Raw genomic sequence first — 18,385 nt, forward strand, 5'->3', positions numbered from 1 at the left:
ATAGGTATAACAACATTCTTCCGAAAATCGGATGGGACTTCTCTTGTCTCATACATCTTGCACACTAAATGAAATAACCTTGCCATGCTGGTTTCTCCTAAGGCAGTCAGTAATTCAGAGGGAATGTCATCAATTCCAGGTGCCTTGTTCCTATTGAGGTCACTCACAGCTCTGTCAAACTCTGACCTCAGAATTGGGTCTCCCATTTCATCAGCATATACAGCCTCTTCATGTTCCAGAACCAAATTATGTACATCTTTACCTTGATACAACTGTTGGATATGCTTCTGCCATCTTTCTGCTTTGTCTTCTTTCCCTAGAAGTGGCTTTCCATCTGAGCTCTTAATATTCATACACCTAGATTTCCTTTCTCCAAAGGTTTCCTTGATTTTCCTGTATGCAGCATCTACCTTTCCCAGGACCATACAGCCTTCGACATCCTTGCACTTCTCCTTCAGCCAGTCTTCCTTAGCTACATACCTTGCACTTTCTATCCACTTCATTCTTTAATCGCCTGTATTCTTTTCTGCCCTCTTCATTTCTAGCATTCTTGTATTTTCATCGTTCATCAATCAGGTCTAGTATCTCCTGAGTTATGCACTGATTCTTAGTCGATCTTTTCTTCCTTCCTAACATTTCTTCAGCAGCCCTACTGACTTCATTTTTCATGACTCTCCACTCTTCCTCTATAGTGTTTCCTTCAGCCTTTTCATTTATTCCTTGTGCAACATGTTCCTTGAAACAATCCCTCACATTCTTTTCTTTCAACTTGTCTAGATCCCATCTTTTTGCATTCTTTCCTTTCTTCAATTTCTTCAACTTCAGATGGCATTTCATGACCAACAAGTTGTGGTCAGAGTCCACGTCTGCTCCTGGGAAAGTTTTGCAATCCAACACCTGGTTTCTGAATCTCTGCCTAATCATAATGAAGTCTATTTGATACCTTCCAGTGTCTCCAGGTCTCGTCCACGTATACAGCCGTTGTTTGTGGTGTTTGAACCAAATATTGGCAAGGACTAAATTATGATCAGTGCAGAATTCAACCAGCCGACTTCCTCTTTCGTTCCTTTGTCCCAATCCAAATTCTCCTACTGTACTACCTTCTCTTCCTTGGCCTACCACTGCATTCCAGTCTCCCATCACAATTAGATTCTCGTCACCTTTTACATATTGTATTAAATCTTCTATCTCCTCATATATTCTTTCGATTTCTTCATCATCCGCTGAACTAGTAGGCATATAGACCTGCACTATTGTGGTGGGCATTGGTTTGGTGTCTATCTTGAGAACAATAATTCCTTCACTATGCTGGTCGTAGTAGGTTACCCGCTGCCCTATTTTCTTATTCATTATTAAACCAACTCCTGCATTTCCCTTGTTTGATTTTGTGTTGATAATTCGGTAGTCGCCTGACCAAAAATCCTGTTCTTCCTGCCAACGTACTTCACTTATACCAACTACATCTAACTTTAGCCTATCCATCTCCCTTTTCAGATTCTCTAACCTACCACAACGATTCAAACTTCTAACATTCCATGCTCCGACTCGCAGAATGTCAGTATCCATCTTCCTGATGATCGCCCCCTCTCGTGTAGTCCCCACCCGGAGATCCGAATGGGGGACTAGTTTACCTCCGGAATATTTTACCCGGGAGGAAGCCATCATCAGTACATCATTCATACAGAGAGAGCTGCATGTCCTCGGGAGGTAGTTATGGCTGTAGTTTCCCATTGCTTTCAGCCGTGTAGCAGTATCAACACAGCTAAGCCATGTTGAGTATTATTACAAGCCCGTATCAGTCAATCATCTAGACTACCGCCCTTGCAACTACCGAAAGGTTGCTACCCCCCTTTCGATGAACCATTCGTTAGTCTGGTCTCTCAACAGATACCCATCCGATATGGTTGCACCTGCGGCTCGGCTATCTGCATCATTGGGACACGCAAGCCTCCCCACCGCGGCAAGGTCACATGGTTTGCAGAGGAGGATAATTTGTGTTATCCATATGATAAAAAGATAGAAATATAAAATGTGGTGCAAATACATATGTAGGTGTTGACAAATAATTCACATCATTGTATTGTGAGTGTCACTCCAAAAAACGGTTGATGACTATGACACTTACGGTTTTGACCTTGTTGTTGACAACATATAATTCATGTTATCCATATGTTAAAAATATTAAAAAATACAAAATATTGTGCAAATACATGTGTAGTTGTTGACAAATAGTACCATTATATAATATTTTGTACCAAATATAAATTGTATTGATTAGGAGGAACATCCACCAATCTTATTTTATTTATTTTTAAGGTAGGTTTCAAGCTGTCAGCAGGGAGTTGGCATGGAATAACATTAGTAGATGAATAAGCTTGAGCAGAGCTTTTAAAAGTAGGAAACATCATAATATAAAGTTGGATTTCAGGAGGACATTTAGGCAAATACTCATTTATAGGACAGGGTGTGAGGTATTGGAATACAGTATCAAGGGGAATGTTCAATAAATTTCCAAAAACTTGGAAAACGTTTAAGAAAAGATAGGTAAACAATTGGTGCAGAATCTGCCAACTGGGCGATGGCTCTAAATGCAGATTGATTGATTGATTGATTGATTGATTGATCGATCCATCCATCCTATGGCAGGGATGGCAAACCTGTGATATTAGTTACAATTTCTTGTTATTATATACACATATTCAATACATGAAATGTTAGTAAGTTCAATACAGGCAAAAAACAGGTGACCAGGTGACACGCTAACACAACTTCAGTCCACGCCGCACAACATACTAGCATATTTGAATGTTTTTAACATGTAATAAATAGGGCAAAAATCTACCAACATGGCATATTTTAACATTACATTTTAATAAAGAACTATGTCACAATTAATTCTATGGTCATATTTTTTACAAGTGTTATTAGGCTAAAGCAAAAATATACCTTATTTTTAAAATTTACCTCTTTTTTTGAAACATAATTTTCAGAGATGTTTGCAAAATAAAATCATGAAACATTCAGTCAAATAGATTTATACTCGTATGTAATGCAATCTAATGCCTAAATGAAATCAAAAGAGGGGGTTTCATGGTGATTTTAAATGAATATAAATGGTGGCACACTAGACAGTAAAAAGTAATAACCAAGACCTTAGTTGACATGCTAGTCGGAAAAGGTTTGCCATCCCTGTCCTAAGGATTCAGCCTGTTACAACTTTTAACATGTTTACATAACCTCAAGCGCATGCTGGTGACAGCAGGAATATGGTAAATCACGAATATATAAATATATATATGTGTGTGTTTTGTTTATCTTACAAAATTGTACAAAAATATTTTAACCCTCCTAGTCAATACTATATATTTTACGTCCAATTAAGACAAAACTTTACATATAAATAGACATGTTTCAACCCGGCATTGGGTCATCCTCAGTAAGACATGTAAATTGAATTAAAAACATAGGAAACACACAAAATGAAATGTTAATTAAAAAGTTTTAAAAAAAAACATGATGAAGTTTATAAAATTGTGAAATGTTGATCATTAAAACAGTCTTGAGCTGGAGGTCTTTCTGTTTCAATGTTTTGTTGTCCTTTGGTGTGGTTCAACTGGTATCTGTATAACTGTTGGTTTAGTTGTTTGTGCTTCGACATGGGCTGATATACATAGGCATTATTATTATTATATCAGCCCATGTTGAAACACAAACAACTAAACCAACAGTTATACAGATACCAGTTGAACCCCACACCAAAGGACAACAAAACATTGAAACAGAAAGGCCTCCAGCTCACGACTGTTTTAACGATCAACATTTCACAGTTTTTTAACTTTCATAATGTTTTTTTAAAATTTAATTAACATTTCATTTTGTGTGTTTCCTATGTTTTTAATTCAATTTACTTGTCTTATTGAGGATGACCCAATGCCAGGTTGAAACATGTCTATTTATATGTAAAGTTTTGTCTTAATTGGATGTAAGATATATAGTATTGACTAGGAGGATTAAACTATTTTTGTACACTTTTGTAAGAAGTTCAACCATCAATATGGATTTAACATGAGATTCATGGTCTGTAATGTGTTTTGTTTGTTTGTTACTTTTTTGTTTTGTTTTTTCAAAAGGGGATTTTCACGTCAGAACATGACATTTTTCTGCCAGTTCAGTCTGAATAATATTTTGTATTTGTTTTATATTTCCTATTCAGAATAGTTACCAGAATATAGTCCAGACATAGGGGTTCTCACTCCACTGGAATTGCTGACAGCACTCCGGGTGAATGCTCCACAGGTTGGCATGGCTTGGAAGAAAGAACCAAAAATGTTGCACAGACCAAGTGTCAGCATCTCTTGAGTTGCATTTAGAGAGGCTCCAGTGGCTGGAAATAGTAAACACACAATTTTTATTTCAGTTGAATCTTTAAATAAAAGCAGGCCATACACTCTGAGATAAGTACGGTATCAAGAGACTGTCACAAGAAACGCAAAACTGATACCAGTTCTATAGTGTGTAGCGTTGTCACAACTGGTCTCAGGTGGTATCACGACAAAATGGAGCAGGTAACGCGTCTCTCACTCTGGACAAGAGACATTGAGACTGATATAAGCAACATAATACAAGTCTCAACTGATTTACACGTGTGTAGGGAGGTATAGCGTGTATCACTTGCTTTTACAGAGTATTTTTTGAAAAGTGATCGTGAGCAGAGAAATATCTGAGTGTGCCTTTTAGGCAGAATTTATAAATTTCTACCAAAAGTACACCTGTCCATGGATTCAAAAATGACAGTTATAGTGACAGATATCCCAGTAAGAATGCATACAAAATTTTTGTTACGTTTTGTCAGACGTGCATTTCAGCATTAACTGAGTAAAATTCGCACAAGTCCAAGAGAACGGGTACCTCAATGTTACCACTAATCCTTCCTTGGCACTCACTGCTTCTCTCATAATTGTATCTTGTTTTTGACTTTCAGGGCCTATGAATTGTAACAAAATATAAAATGTTTTAACACACTTCCTCCAATAACTAAAGAAATCTTCTGCCAACTCTGTTAAAAGTAAAACATGAGAGTAATTTACTCTCTTTGTTAACCATTTTTAGACTATATTCTTAGTTCCTTTGATTTTTCATCAAACATATTGAACCAGGAGCACTGATACAGTGTTTCCTCTCAAAGTATTTAAAGTTTGAAATACCTGCTGCGCGCAAGATTAACTGACCGCAGCTGGTGAATGAGGAGTGAACTCGGTGCTGGTCGGTCAAGGACAGGCTATGTCATATAGAATATTCTATACTTCCATGCCCAGCAACTCAATAAATAAATTAGCATCATGATTTGGACTACATCACCATGTGGCCAATGCTAAATTATGCAATAATTACCAAGTCTCAAGCAAATCCATGCAAAATTGATGAAGTTATTGCAAGTTGAAGTTATAGGGAAATCTCATGACGCGACCAGCTAGTTTTGTATAAATTGAGGATCAGGTGACAAGACAGACAATGTGTGATTCCACAGCCCAACTGTGCTGGCTGACTGTAGGATGGTCTATGATGGAATTCTACGAGTGTGTTACTATGGACTTCAACGGAAATCCATCGTATAAAGGTGACTGAATATTTTCTATCAGTGCATATTCCGGGTAGTGTACATCGGACTTGCATTTTTCAAGTTATATTAGAACTGTGCAATTGAACTTAGATTTTGGAACTGTGAATTCAAACTTAGTTGAATGTCAAGTGCTAATCTTAGGACTTGTATTTCCAAGCAAAATTCAAATTCTTTCTTTGAGTGGAGAAGTTGACTCAGCCTTTAAAACAGTGCATAAGACTAGGAGTTCGTAAATACAGCTTGAAGCCTGATTAACATTTATTCTATATTAGAGTTGAATAGACTTAACCAAGTAGCTTCAGTGAAGGGAAATTATTCTCATACAAGTGGTTGAAGGTCATGATCCCATCTGCAGTATTAGACATAACAAAGTGGTCTCAGAGAACAAAACGTTATTCACCTTCATAACTAAATACCCCATATTATCACACGTGAATGGAAATAACTTCACATTCTGTAAATGTCAACTGTCATGTTACAATAGCATGTGAACGGAACTAAATTCATACGTCTGTACTTAACACGTTGTAGTTGTAGTGATTATTTGGATTTTGAACACTGTGGGGAATTTTATATGTTCATGTATTAATTTTGTATATTCAGGTGTTCATTTATTTATTTGTTTCTGTGTCTCCTGTGTGTGGGAATATTTGGAATTATTTGGTTATCAAACTGCTTCAAGATTGTTTGGTTGTTGTGAAAAATTAGTCTTAAAAACTTTTAAAGGTAAGATGAAATATTTGGGGGATATACGGTGGCACACATGCCAGATCAGATACAATGCTTCCAGGAGTTTCCGGTTGCATAATTTTGCATCAGTTTGGAAATTTCTCGATCAGCATTATCTGTTGGGCCCTTATTGGCTATAATAAAAATATTTGTGATTGGTGAACGAAGGAAAATGAGGGACGCTCATTGGTCATTTCTCTATGTCACCATTTCCAGTGAGATTGCTGCTAGGCATGAGAAAAGCAAGGCTATGACTATGGAAGCCCATCCTTTGTATGCCTGTCAACCAGCACATCCTAGGTTGAAATCGAGAAAGAGCTTCTTGACAACCACTGAAGCTCTTAAAGGAACACCACAACAAGCAAGAATCTCAATGTGGCGGGAAAAATGTCAACATTTGAGAGAATGGATGGTTCCAAAGGAAGAACTTCCTCCTGGACATTCTGAACAGTGGACAACATGGAAGGCTCTCAATCGATTACGCTCCAGCACCACGAGATGCAAGACCAACCTACAGAAATGGGGCCTTCCTGTGGATACAGTTTACTGCAAGTGTGGTACTAAGCAGACTAACGAGCATCTTCTACTGTGTCCATCTTCTCCAGCCACTTGTACCATTAAAGACCTAATGAGGGCAACTCCAAATGCGCTTGTCGTGGCCAATTTTTGGTCAACCAATGTTTAAAATTTCCTTGTTTAATTTTTGTCTCTCTTACTTTGTACTTCTGACACGATAAATAAATAAATAATACCATTTCCAGTAGTGGAGCGCTTGGCGAGAGCCAAAGTCTTCCAAGCCGTCTTGTAATTTTGACCGCTGAAGGGAGAGGTTGCCTTCTCCAGCTGACGGGTCTTCTTGGCCCCTCCAACAGGTAAGCACTTAGCTTTTTCATCTTTCTGGTAGTTATCTTCAAATGTAGTATTCCGTTTAATTTCCTTTTGCCGGAGCTTACCCGTTTTTCCTTCAGTCACCAAATTTTTCTTAAAAATGACTTAGCCTTTCCGGCAAGTCACATCATATTTGTTAAGAGACAGTTCCCATTTCTTTTGTTTTCATAAATTGTGTGTTCAACGCCTCTCGATGTAATTGTAAATTGTAATTTTCCCCTTTGAGGCTGTCTTATAGATCTGCGTCATCTTAGAGTACTCACATTTAGAATGGGCACCCTTTCTCAGAAGTGTTTTTGAGGGGGCTGCCTCCTAAATGAGCTCTGAGCTAAGATAATCATTTTAAATATTATGTTTTCCTTTCTTCCGTGTATATCCTTCTGACTGTATAATGTTACTTAAATTTTATTCTTTCTGACTGTATTATAATGCGCCTTGAAACTTGGAACATTACGTGTGATGTTCCTCCCCTAAAGTGATATAAAGTAGCATCACTGAATTTGAACCTGCTAGGTAATTTTTCGTAATTATTGTTAGAATCATTTCCCTTTTTAAAGTGTAATTTTGTCTGATCACATTTGCGCGTTATGTCAATCTAAATTATTAAGTAAAATGTATATTCAAATTGAATCACCATTGATTTCGCTTCTTCAGCGCTACTAATACCTTTCACCACCTGGATGTGGTCCCTCCGCTTTCTGCTAATCCTTCCTTAGCCGTCATGTTGCTTAACCTGACCGTTTCTGTTTGCTGTTTTCTACTGAGAACGTGTGTGTACTTTAATATCTTGGATTGCGTTTAACACGCATTTGTGTTCTCTTACTTCATGTACTATGAAACACACAAATGAATCATTACTTTGAATTTATTTAAAACTGTGCACAGTGAAATTCTCAAAACTGTGCCTAGTGAATGTTTTATTTTCAAAACTGTGCCAAGTGAAATGTTTCTTTTGAAAATCTTTAAAAACTGTGTCAAGTGAATTTTGCTTTGAGCATGCGTTTGATCCCATTAACATTCGAATCACAGAATAATCTCTTTATTTTCATAAGTGCAGTTACAGTAAAGGAATATTTGTGATAGATTCTATTGACATTCTATGGTATAACCAGATTTCTTTATTCCCTTCATGGGAATCCTTCAACTTAATTTCAAACTGCACCAATAATCAGTCAAGTATGCAGAAATGTACCGAATGAGTGAACCCCGGAACTTAGACTCCCAGACCGTCTGCGATCTGCCAAAACTTCCAGAACTTCTAGTCGTCATGGGAATTCACGTGGTCCCATGGTACAGAGAGCTGACGTATGGTGTGGGAAGGAGTACTAGCAGTGAGAGACATCGCCTGCCACAACACAAAGGACATTCACTCCTCTTTTCCAACTCTGGCTGTATTAAAGGTGATATGCAACTTGTGTTCATTTATGAATAAACAAACAGTTCAGTTTAAAAGTTTATTTCAAAAACCTCTCTCTCTTGTATGCATTCCAAGGATGGACCGTACACGCCTTGCCTAAATCCATGCTCTCCAAGATAGCTACGTACGGGCGTTCTTGGTACAATATGCTAAGAACTCTCCCCATAGCAAGCATTTTGACTACTAGAGAATCGGATGTCATATTCTTTCCACCAAAACTGGCAACAAATCTCGGCATGTACAGTGCCACAAAGGCGAGAGACTGGTATCTAGAGTCCGCCTCATGAGACATTCTCTTGATATACATCTCAGCATGTATGGCCCACTTAATGTTTCTCAAAAATTCAGTCTCAGAGACAAGTTTTAATTTAGTTGGTTTCATTAAAGACCATTGCATTCAATTTGTAGGTGACAAAACAATTTTAACAGACTCCAAAAAGGAGTTGTTCAAGGTGCTTAATGTATTGTCAGATTCACATTTAAACATTAATATTAAGAAGACCAAGGTATTAGTTGTGAGTAAACATCCTGAATAAATTCACACCAAGATCAAGCTTACTAATTTCCCTTATCTAGGAATGACAACAGGTGCAGCAAAGAGATCAGAAGGCCAATAGCACTTGCCAAACAGGCGTTTAGCAATAAGAGAAATCTTTTGATCAGTGCAAATTTATATTTTTAATTAGGAAGAAGATGTTTTTTGTATGGATCTCAATTTTGACCAATCAGAAATCAGGATTGGAAATGAACTGGAGCTTTTGAAATGTGGGTCTGAAGACAATTGCTGTGGATTAAATGGACTGAAAAGAGAACAAACAAAAGCATCCAGCAAGAAATTCAAGGAAAGAGAGAAATGATGCTAATGATACAGAGAAGAATTAAATTCACTGGCCACATTTTGCAAAATAATACCTTTCTAACCAATCTACTGAAAGGGAAAACACATGGAAGAAAGGCCAAGGACAACCAAGACAAAAGTTCCTTTGACTTGGCACAGAATCCTCATTATGGTTCGTGCTCATAAATTAAGGAAACCAGATACAAGCAAAACTTAGTGTGCATGTTGTGGCTTGAAATCATGTCCATGTATCATACCAAAGAACCTGCAGTGACTGTGACTTTGATTAGGTGCATGGTGGTACTGTGAACAGATCAGTGATTCAAAGTGCAAACTTGCTGTCCAGAGTTCTGTGCTGAGAGGATGTGTGCAGTTGCTTTTAGATATGCTTATGGTGATTATGTGTCAGAATGGTTCAACTAACACATATTGATGATGTAATGAGTGGCAGGATAAAAGGGCAGCTAGAGGCTGGCCAGACACAGACACAGCAGGGCATGTTACAGGAAGTTCCATGTACCACAGTCTCATTTCATTATAATGACAAAGATTCCGTCAGACAGAAAACATTCCTTAGCACTTCAGCAGTGGAAGTCCATAATGTACAATACCATGAGGACAAATATCTCACCGTAAGTGCCTGAAGATGCAGGCAGATTACTGTAGGTGGCCTTGCTTGGGACCGTGCAGCTGCCACTGGAATTGTTGTTGCCCAGAGGCCTGCAATTTGCAGTCCACTGAACAGTGGCTGCAGAGGAGCCCGTAATGCCTGGAACAATACTCTGAGGTTCCTTTCACTGATGACTCTAACAAGGAAGGGGTACCCCAACTGTTGTCATGCACATTTTGAATCTATATAGTGTGTTGAATAGACAATATCGAAATATGCACACCATGCAAATCACAGCTGCTATGAGCAAGAAACATAGGAGCTACGAGCTGCCAAATATAGACTGTGAGTACATATAAAGACAGGAATCCTCATGCAGATTAGTCCAAATGCAGCTGAATATTGTAGATAGGCATTCAGTAATGTTTAAATACTAGAAATAAAATACATTACGCACCCATGGCAGTTCAAGTGCAGTAGACATGAAGGACAATAAGTAATCCGTGGTCTAGACATTAACATCTTTCACAGTGAGCACACCGAATGAAGACAAGCTGAACACAGTCAACTTTGAAACATTCCTCTTCCAAACCACTCTTGAAACAGTATTCGGAAGGTGATGAAATGATCCTGGATTTTTATTGGTGTAACCCCATTTGAAGAAAGCAAATTGGATCAACATTTTGAATCTATTTGCCAAAAATTGGAAGTACACAAACGATTGAATGCAAAGAAATTGTTCTCATTGCCACACTTTAAACTGTGAACGATAACACTATCATATCTGTGATGAACCATACTGGTGTTCTAGATTATTAGGTTGTTTTGTATGCTGAAGTCAACGAGACATTCATCCTCATGGGTCCTATTTCCATATCCATGAGGACCAATCACTACTTTATAGCCTGACCTTACAGTTCCCACCTGAGCATTTATGTCTCCCATAACAAGAGTATTATCTTGTTGCATGTGGTCCTCTACTTCTTGAAGAAAGTCATCTTTTTCTTCTTGACTACACCCAGTCTGTGGAACATAAATCTGAACAATGGTCAGGGTTTTGTTGTTGTTGTCGTCAATTTTCTGATGTAGATTAATAATTCATTCATTTACATATTCTATATCAGCCACAGCAAAAATGATCTTGCTGATTATGAATGCCACACCATTCCTTGTTTCCTTCTTATTTCCATGTCAGTAGAGTTTGTACTCTTTCCACAGTAATTTATTTCCCTTCCCTTTCCACTTTGTTTCACTCAGTCCAAGGACCTCAATCTTTCTTCTTTCCATGAGATCTACAAGCTCCTCACATTTAGCAGTCAGGTTTATGGTATGTAATGTTCCTATTTTGAATATGTTTTCCCATCCAGGAATTTTCTTCTTTGAATAATTCCATTTAACTTCAAATCTTATCACTGTCATCCTTACCAGAATTATATATATAAGGAGGTCTATGTCTTGGTTTCGGTTTACATCCAAGGCTCATTTTACTGTTGAAAGTGTCTGGCACTGCGGTGCAGGGGGCAACGCGTCCGCCTGTCACCTGGCAGTCCCGGGTTTGATTCCCGGCCGGGTCAGGGTTTTCTAATTGTAAATGATTAATATCCCTGGCCTGGGAACTGGGTGTTTGTGTCATCCTTGATGTTCCTTTCCTCACATTCAACACTTTACACTTCTGCCATTTACAAAATATACACAGGTTCCTCACATATGGTGCAAGTAGGGGCAAAAGATCTTTCTACGTCGACGCCCCAAACAAATAGCATTTACCAAAAATAAACTGTTGAAAGTGATTTGACAACTTTTTCTCCCCTTTCTGGCTAACAGAAAGTCAGGTTTTTTATCAGTGATGAGAATCGAGGGCTTTGAAAAAGAAGCAGCAATCCAGAAAGGAGTGAGGCAAGGCTGCAGTTTGTCCCCTCTCCTTTTCAATGTTTACATAGAACAGGCAGTAAAGGAAATCAAGGAGAAATTTGGTAAGGGAATCACAGTCCAAGGAGAGGAAATCAAAACCTTGAGATTTGCCGATGATATTGTTATTTTATCTGAGATTGCAGAAGATCTCGAGAAGTTGCTGAATGGTATGGATGAAGTCTTGGGTAAGGAGTACAAGATGAAAATAAATAAGTCCAAAACAAAAGTAATGGAGTGCAGTCGAACGAAGGCAGGTGATGCAGGAAATATTAAATTAGGAAATGAAGTCTTAAAGGAAGTAAATGAATATTGTTACTTGGGTAGTAAAATAATTAACGATGGCAGAAGTAAGGAGGACATAAAATGCAGACTAGCACAAGCAAGGAAGAGCTTTCTTAAGAAAAGAAATTTGCTCACTTCAAACATTGATATCAGAATTAGAAAGATGTTTTTGAAGACTTTCGTGTGGAGCGTGGCATTGTATGGAAGTGAAACATGGACGATAACTAGCTCAGAAAGAAAGAGAATAGAAGCTTTTGAAATGTGGTGTTACAGAAGAATGCTGAAGGTGAGATGGATAGATCGAATCACGAATGAAGAGATACTGAATCGAATTGGTGAGAGGAGATCGATTTGGCTAAATTTGACGAGAAGAAGAGATAGAATGATAGGACACATCTTAAGACACCCCGGACTTGTTCAGTTGGTTTTTGAAGGAAGTGTAGGTGGTAGGAACGGTAGGGGTAGACCAAGGTATGAATATGACAAGCAGATTAGAGCAGATGTAGGATGCAATAGTTACGTAGAAATGAAAAGGTTAGCACAGAATAGGGTGGCATGGACGGCTGCATTAAACCAGTTTATGGACTGATGACTCAAACAACAACAAACTCCCTTAGTCATTGATAGTCCTCTATCCAATTTGCAAGGCACCTACTTTGTGATAAATTGCATGTTTGTCAAAAGACACTATGTGATACACTGAAGATTACTGCCCGGCGATTGTAAATTCTGCAGGAGAAAATTAAGTTCCGAAAGCCTCTAGAATACAAGCATAGGAAACAGTGTAATAGGCCATATAAGATCCCACATATTACTAAATCATTAGTAAGACAGCACATAGAGTCTTTTCCAAAACCAGAGAAACATTACTCAAGACATGAATGTAAAAGGTTTTCCTTAAATCCTGATTTGACATTAAGAAAAATGTACAAATTTTTCTGTGAGCAGTACCCAGTTGACTGTAAAGAAAGTACCTATAGGGATATTTTTAAGTCTGACTTTAAGCTGAGATTTGGCCTTCCAAGATCTGATGCTTGTGCTTACTGCTATCGTCTTTTTATTTGCCTCATTACAGCAGAATTAAATGATGAAATGCAGAAAATACAGAAGGAAAATCAACTTCATCAGTGCAGATCTAAGGCAGCATATACATCATTGGCAGCTGATACTGCTGTTAGTTAGGAAAATAAGGATGTTATAGTGCTTTGTGTTGACTTAGAACAAGTTTTATTCTGTCCCAATTTACATAATTTTATTTTACCAAAGACAGTACTCCTGCTATAACCTTTCTATCCACAATACTGGCAATAATACTGCTTTTATATACTTCTGGTATGAGGCTAAAAGGGGTTCTGCTGAGATTTCTTCTTCAATACTGAAGTATACTAAAGAGACTTTCCAACCACTGAAAATAGGAGAATCAAGGCATCTCATTCTGTGGTCAGATTATTGCTCTCTTGCAACATTTAATACTGCAGAAGTATTTCTCTATTGTTGAATAGAAATTTCTAATCACTGGTCAGAGCTTCCTGCCCTGTGACCGGGACTCTGCCTTCGTGGAAAAGAAGAAAAATCAGCAAAAGTGTACGAACCTAATGGCTGGGTGGAAGTCATAGGCAACACTAGCTCCAATTTTTTAGTCTGTGTCATGGAAAAGAAAGATTTTAAAGATATGAGCATATGTAGTTGAAAATTCTTTCAGTAAGGGTTCATTCAAGATAACGGAATATGTTTGGCTCCAAATCATGAATGATGACCCAACAACCATTCGTGGCAGGAAAAGTCACAATATTCTCCAGCCTTGGATTAGTCAGAGTATTGCGAAGAAGACAAGAGGAAGAGGTTACAGAAATTTACCTCCAGTGAATGTCCACAGTTTTTCAAATGTGTATTCGGAACCTCTGTCTATTACAGCTGCAAAGAAGAAGGACCTATTGTATATGTGTAGATACATTCCAGTTAAATTAGAAAATTCTATGAGGACCTGCTCTCATTAAATTAAATTTATTTGCAGAATTTTCAGCATGTTTGTATTTCTTATTAGTGACAAAACGTAACTGTGATCTTTTTTGTTTGTTTCTGACATGCCTATCATAATAAGATATTTACTGATAATTATGACACTGTAAATAAGGGGATTAAATTAAAAGTTGGTAATGTTGTAAGTAAAAAATATATATATATTTGTCAGTTACAACGTTGTTCTATTTTAAAAATATTTAATGCATCTCCGTACATCACTGGGAGTCATGGCCTGTCTTAAGGAAAATTAATGTTTGTTTGTGTGTTTGTTTATTTGTTTGTTTGTTTGTTTTTTCAAAACGTAATTGTTGTATGAATAGAATAACTATTTAACAACTTCTATATGAACATAGAGTATAGCTAGCAGCAATTAGTTTGGAATTCTTTCAGTATAAACAGTCAAGAAATGTTTTTTCCATCTCCTGTAAAATTTTCATTTTTGTTAGTAACAACATTGTTCGGGTGAGCCATTCAATTAGAGCAAAGCCCTCAATATTTTTTGTAATATCTGAAGCCATCTCTTCTCAGTTCTGACTCAGTTAATTTATAACAGTTAGGTTCTTCAGTCTGCTGGAAAATTTTGAGTAATAATTACTCATTACTAAACTAATTTTGAGTAATAATTACTAATGTTAGTTTTGGCAAATGAAACAACCCTCAATAACAACAAATTGCCAGGAGGTTGCAATGATTTAGCTCTCTTAGCCTTTGACATGAAAGAAGTTTGTGCCGGATCACTAGTCTCCAAAAAACCACCCTAAAAGTACGATTACAAATAACCTTTGAGTAAATTGAGATCATGCTCTTGAAATTCTTGAGCATAAATGAAGTCTTCAAAAATGATCAAAAAATTAACATAGTTCTACAATTTAATGACTTTGAAGAAAGATGGATAAATATAACTTACAAAAGGAAAAAAGAACCTATTTCTAACCTGGTCAATCTATAATAAAAGACACAAATTTATCACAACACTGCTGCCTTGCAAATTGGATAGAGGACTATCAAAGGCGAAGGGAGTTAACCCTGACAGAAAAACGTCACTTTATGTTAGGCACAGCAAACCAGCAAGGGAAGAAAAAATTATCATATCACTTTCAACAGTAAAATGAACTTCAGATGTAAACAGAAATCAAGGCGTAGACCTCCTTTTGTATATAATTCTGGTAAGGATGACAGCGATAAGAAACAAAGTTAAATGGAATTATTCAAAGAAGAAAATTCCCGGATGGGAAAACAAATTCAAAATAGCGACATTAAATATCATAACCCTGACTGCTAAATGTGAGGATCTTGTAGATCTCATGCAAAGAAGAAAGATTGAGGTCCTTGGACTGAGTGAAACAAAGTGAAAAGAGAGAGAGTCCTGGCCATCTGAGCATAGAAGTTCTGACGTCGTGAAAAATTAGGGTATTGGCTAATATCTATAAAGGCAAGTAAACGAAAACTTATTAGGCCTAATATATGTAATACCACTGGAGTCTTAAAGGAACTATAGGAGGGACACATACAGTAATAGGATAAACACAATTACAAGTCAGGATCCAAAGAGAGAGCAAATAGAAAAAGCGACGATGATGAACACAAAAACAATAAAAGACGGAAACAATCTTCAGTAGATGTTCCCTCCTCCTTTTGAAGGGGATTCTGCAGGACAAGAGAGTTTTAGTACAAAGATCTATAGAATTTTCTAGTTGGTTCTGATTGATTTGTGGTGTTACTTTGGTTATTTTGTTCCATCTGAATTCATCTATATCTAGCTTCCTGGATGTGATGCAGGGTTCTGGATTATTTTTGGGTGCAACTGGTGGGTGCTGATTGTTGAGACTATTGGGACATGTTTACTAATACTGGTAGGTGTCCTTCTTGGATTATGATGTTAATTTCTTCTCCTCTAATTAAAAACAAGGTTAATTGTACTGGCGCCATTTGGTGCTTTATATGTTTTCTGATGGTTTTTTTTATTTTTTTTATGGCAAGTGTTAAGCCTTCCTCCATTAGTATCTCCATCAGCAGATCCATTTTAGTGTTTGACTTGTCAATCCTTGCATTCAAATCACCAGCTAGCATAACTCTTGGGTCACTACTTTCTGAGATGCCTCCAATATATTTTCTACTACAGTCTCTGTAGGAATATATGTTTGCATGATGTATTTATGCAGTCCTACATTCTAATGTATTTCAGGTTAATTTTTTTTAGACATAAGCATAGGAAAATTAATGCAATGAAAATTGTTCTGCATATCCATACGTCACTGGGAGTCATGATCAGTCTTCAGGAAAATTAATTAATTTATTTATTTATTTTGATCCAAGCAGGTACAGACCCAATAATGAGGAATATTAAACTATTGCATTTAATTGCTAAATATGGTTTCAAAAATAAAACATTTTACACATATAATTTCCAAACATCAACTAAAGTTACGCTAAAAAAACTAGGACACTATTATCAAAAACAAACATGAAGTGAAATATACATAATGAGGTAATAGTATATACACTCAATGCTATACACACAATTCATAGAAATCATCATTAACTATTGGATATAGGTTTAATGTTCATGGATACTTCATGGAAGTTTCAGGAAGGAAGAAGGGCATTGAGTACACCATCATTATCTTAATATTATCTAAATATTACAACAATACTTTTCAATCTTAGAATTATAGTATTGTTATTTTACACCTTTGTGTTAAAAAGATAAATATAATTTGTTAGTGTGCTGAAAAATATATTCAAATTGAAAGTAATTGAGTATTCATTATCAATTCTCCTGCAGTTAATGATTAGAGAATGCTTGTACTGCTCAGTCTTTGTTTGTGAGTAGTGGAAGAGAGTCAACTTTGGACGTGTTGTAGCAGGAGGGGACACAAATGTTGAATTGTAACAATAAATACAGACTATATACCAAATTACTGACTAGTTTAAAAGTAAAGATAAGGGATGTAATTTTACTGTCATGCACACGATAATTTATAATCTAGCAAATTTAGTAGTTTGTCATAGCTGTAAAATTTTTGGAAATGGGTAGAGAGAACATTGTCAGTTGTGCGGTATTGTTTCTTAAGTGATAATATGTCAAAATATTTGTCTTGCTTCCTACTGTTCTGTATTGTACCTTTGGCATGCTTTGCTCTTTGACTGATTTGTTGGTTGAAGGGACAATGGCATTATTATCCTCTAACTTGCTCTAGCTCTCTAGATTTTCTGTCCCAGCCTAAGCTGAGAAGCAAAACTGAACTCATCACGGACTCAGAAGAAATGGATGTAGAGGAAATGGAAGTAGAAGAACTGCAAGTGATGAGGAGAGAACCAATCAATTTAAAGACAGCCATGTATGAAGATGTGGAGATTGTTATAATCCTTTTATACGTTTTCATCTCCAACAGAAGAAATGGATGTAGAGGAAATGGAAGTAGAAGAACTGCAAGTGATGAGGAGAGAACCAATCAATTTAAAGACAGCCATGTATGAAGATGTGGAGATTGTTATAATCCTTTTATACGTTTTCATCTCCACTTTTTTGTTGCTTCCTCCTCTCTCTTCTAATGATTACCTGTCATTGTATTTATCCTACTGTATTATGTGTTCCTATCTTTCTACAATAGTTCCAAAACTGGCCATCTGCAATGAAACTGAAAATACATTTTATTGTAAAAAGTGGTAGTCCAAGCTATTGTCTTTCTATGATTAAATCACTGAGTGTCAAATTCAGCCTGAAGTATAATTGTAGGTTATTTCCAGAACTGGCCATTTGCTCGATGTTGTTAGTTTGAAAACCGGCCATGTGTTAGTTCCGAAGCCTGCCATATGGAGTGGTCCATTATTACCAGTGTTGCCAGTCAATGGCAAGTTGCTAGATGTTCTTACTGGATATTATTGTTGTCTACATGATATAAAATAAACGTTCAATCATTTAAATGGATGTATAGCAACACTTTAAAGCCTTTCAATGGTAAAATAACATTTATTACAAAGATAAAGTAGCATTCTTGTGATCTCTGAACTGCTGCATAGTGATTTTACGTAAACCAGTGTTAGTGACACTGATGACATCAGCTG

The 18,385-nt window shown here is 36.9% G+C and overlaps 1 protein-coding gene across 1 annotated transcript in view; it reads right to left on the reverse strand.

Moving 5' to 3' along the window:
- The window catches only part of LOC136875976 (sodium-independent sulfate anion transporter), a 136,610-nt gene that overhangs the window by 43,213 nt on the left and 75,012 nt on the right, over nt 1-18,385 (reverse strand). Inside the window, exon 7 of the mRNA XM_068228442.1 lies at nt 4,223-4,384. Within this exon, the coding sequence (XP_068084543.1) occupies nt 4,223-4,384 (162 nt within the window). The remainder of the gene's footprint in view (nt 1-4,222; nt 4,385-18,385) is intronic.

This window comes from Anabrus simplex, chromosome 6, assembly GCF_040414725.1.
Source record: "Anabrus simplex isolate iqAnaSimp1 chromosome 6, ASM4041472v1, whole genome shotgun sequence".
NCBI lineage: Eukaryota > Metazoa > Arthropoda > Insecta > Orthoptera > Tettigoniidae > Anabrus > Anabrus simplex.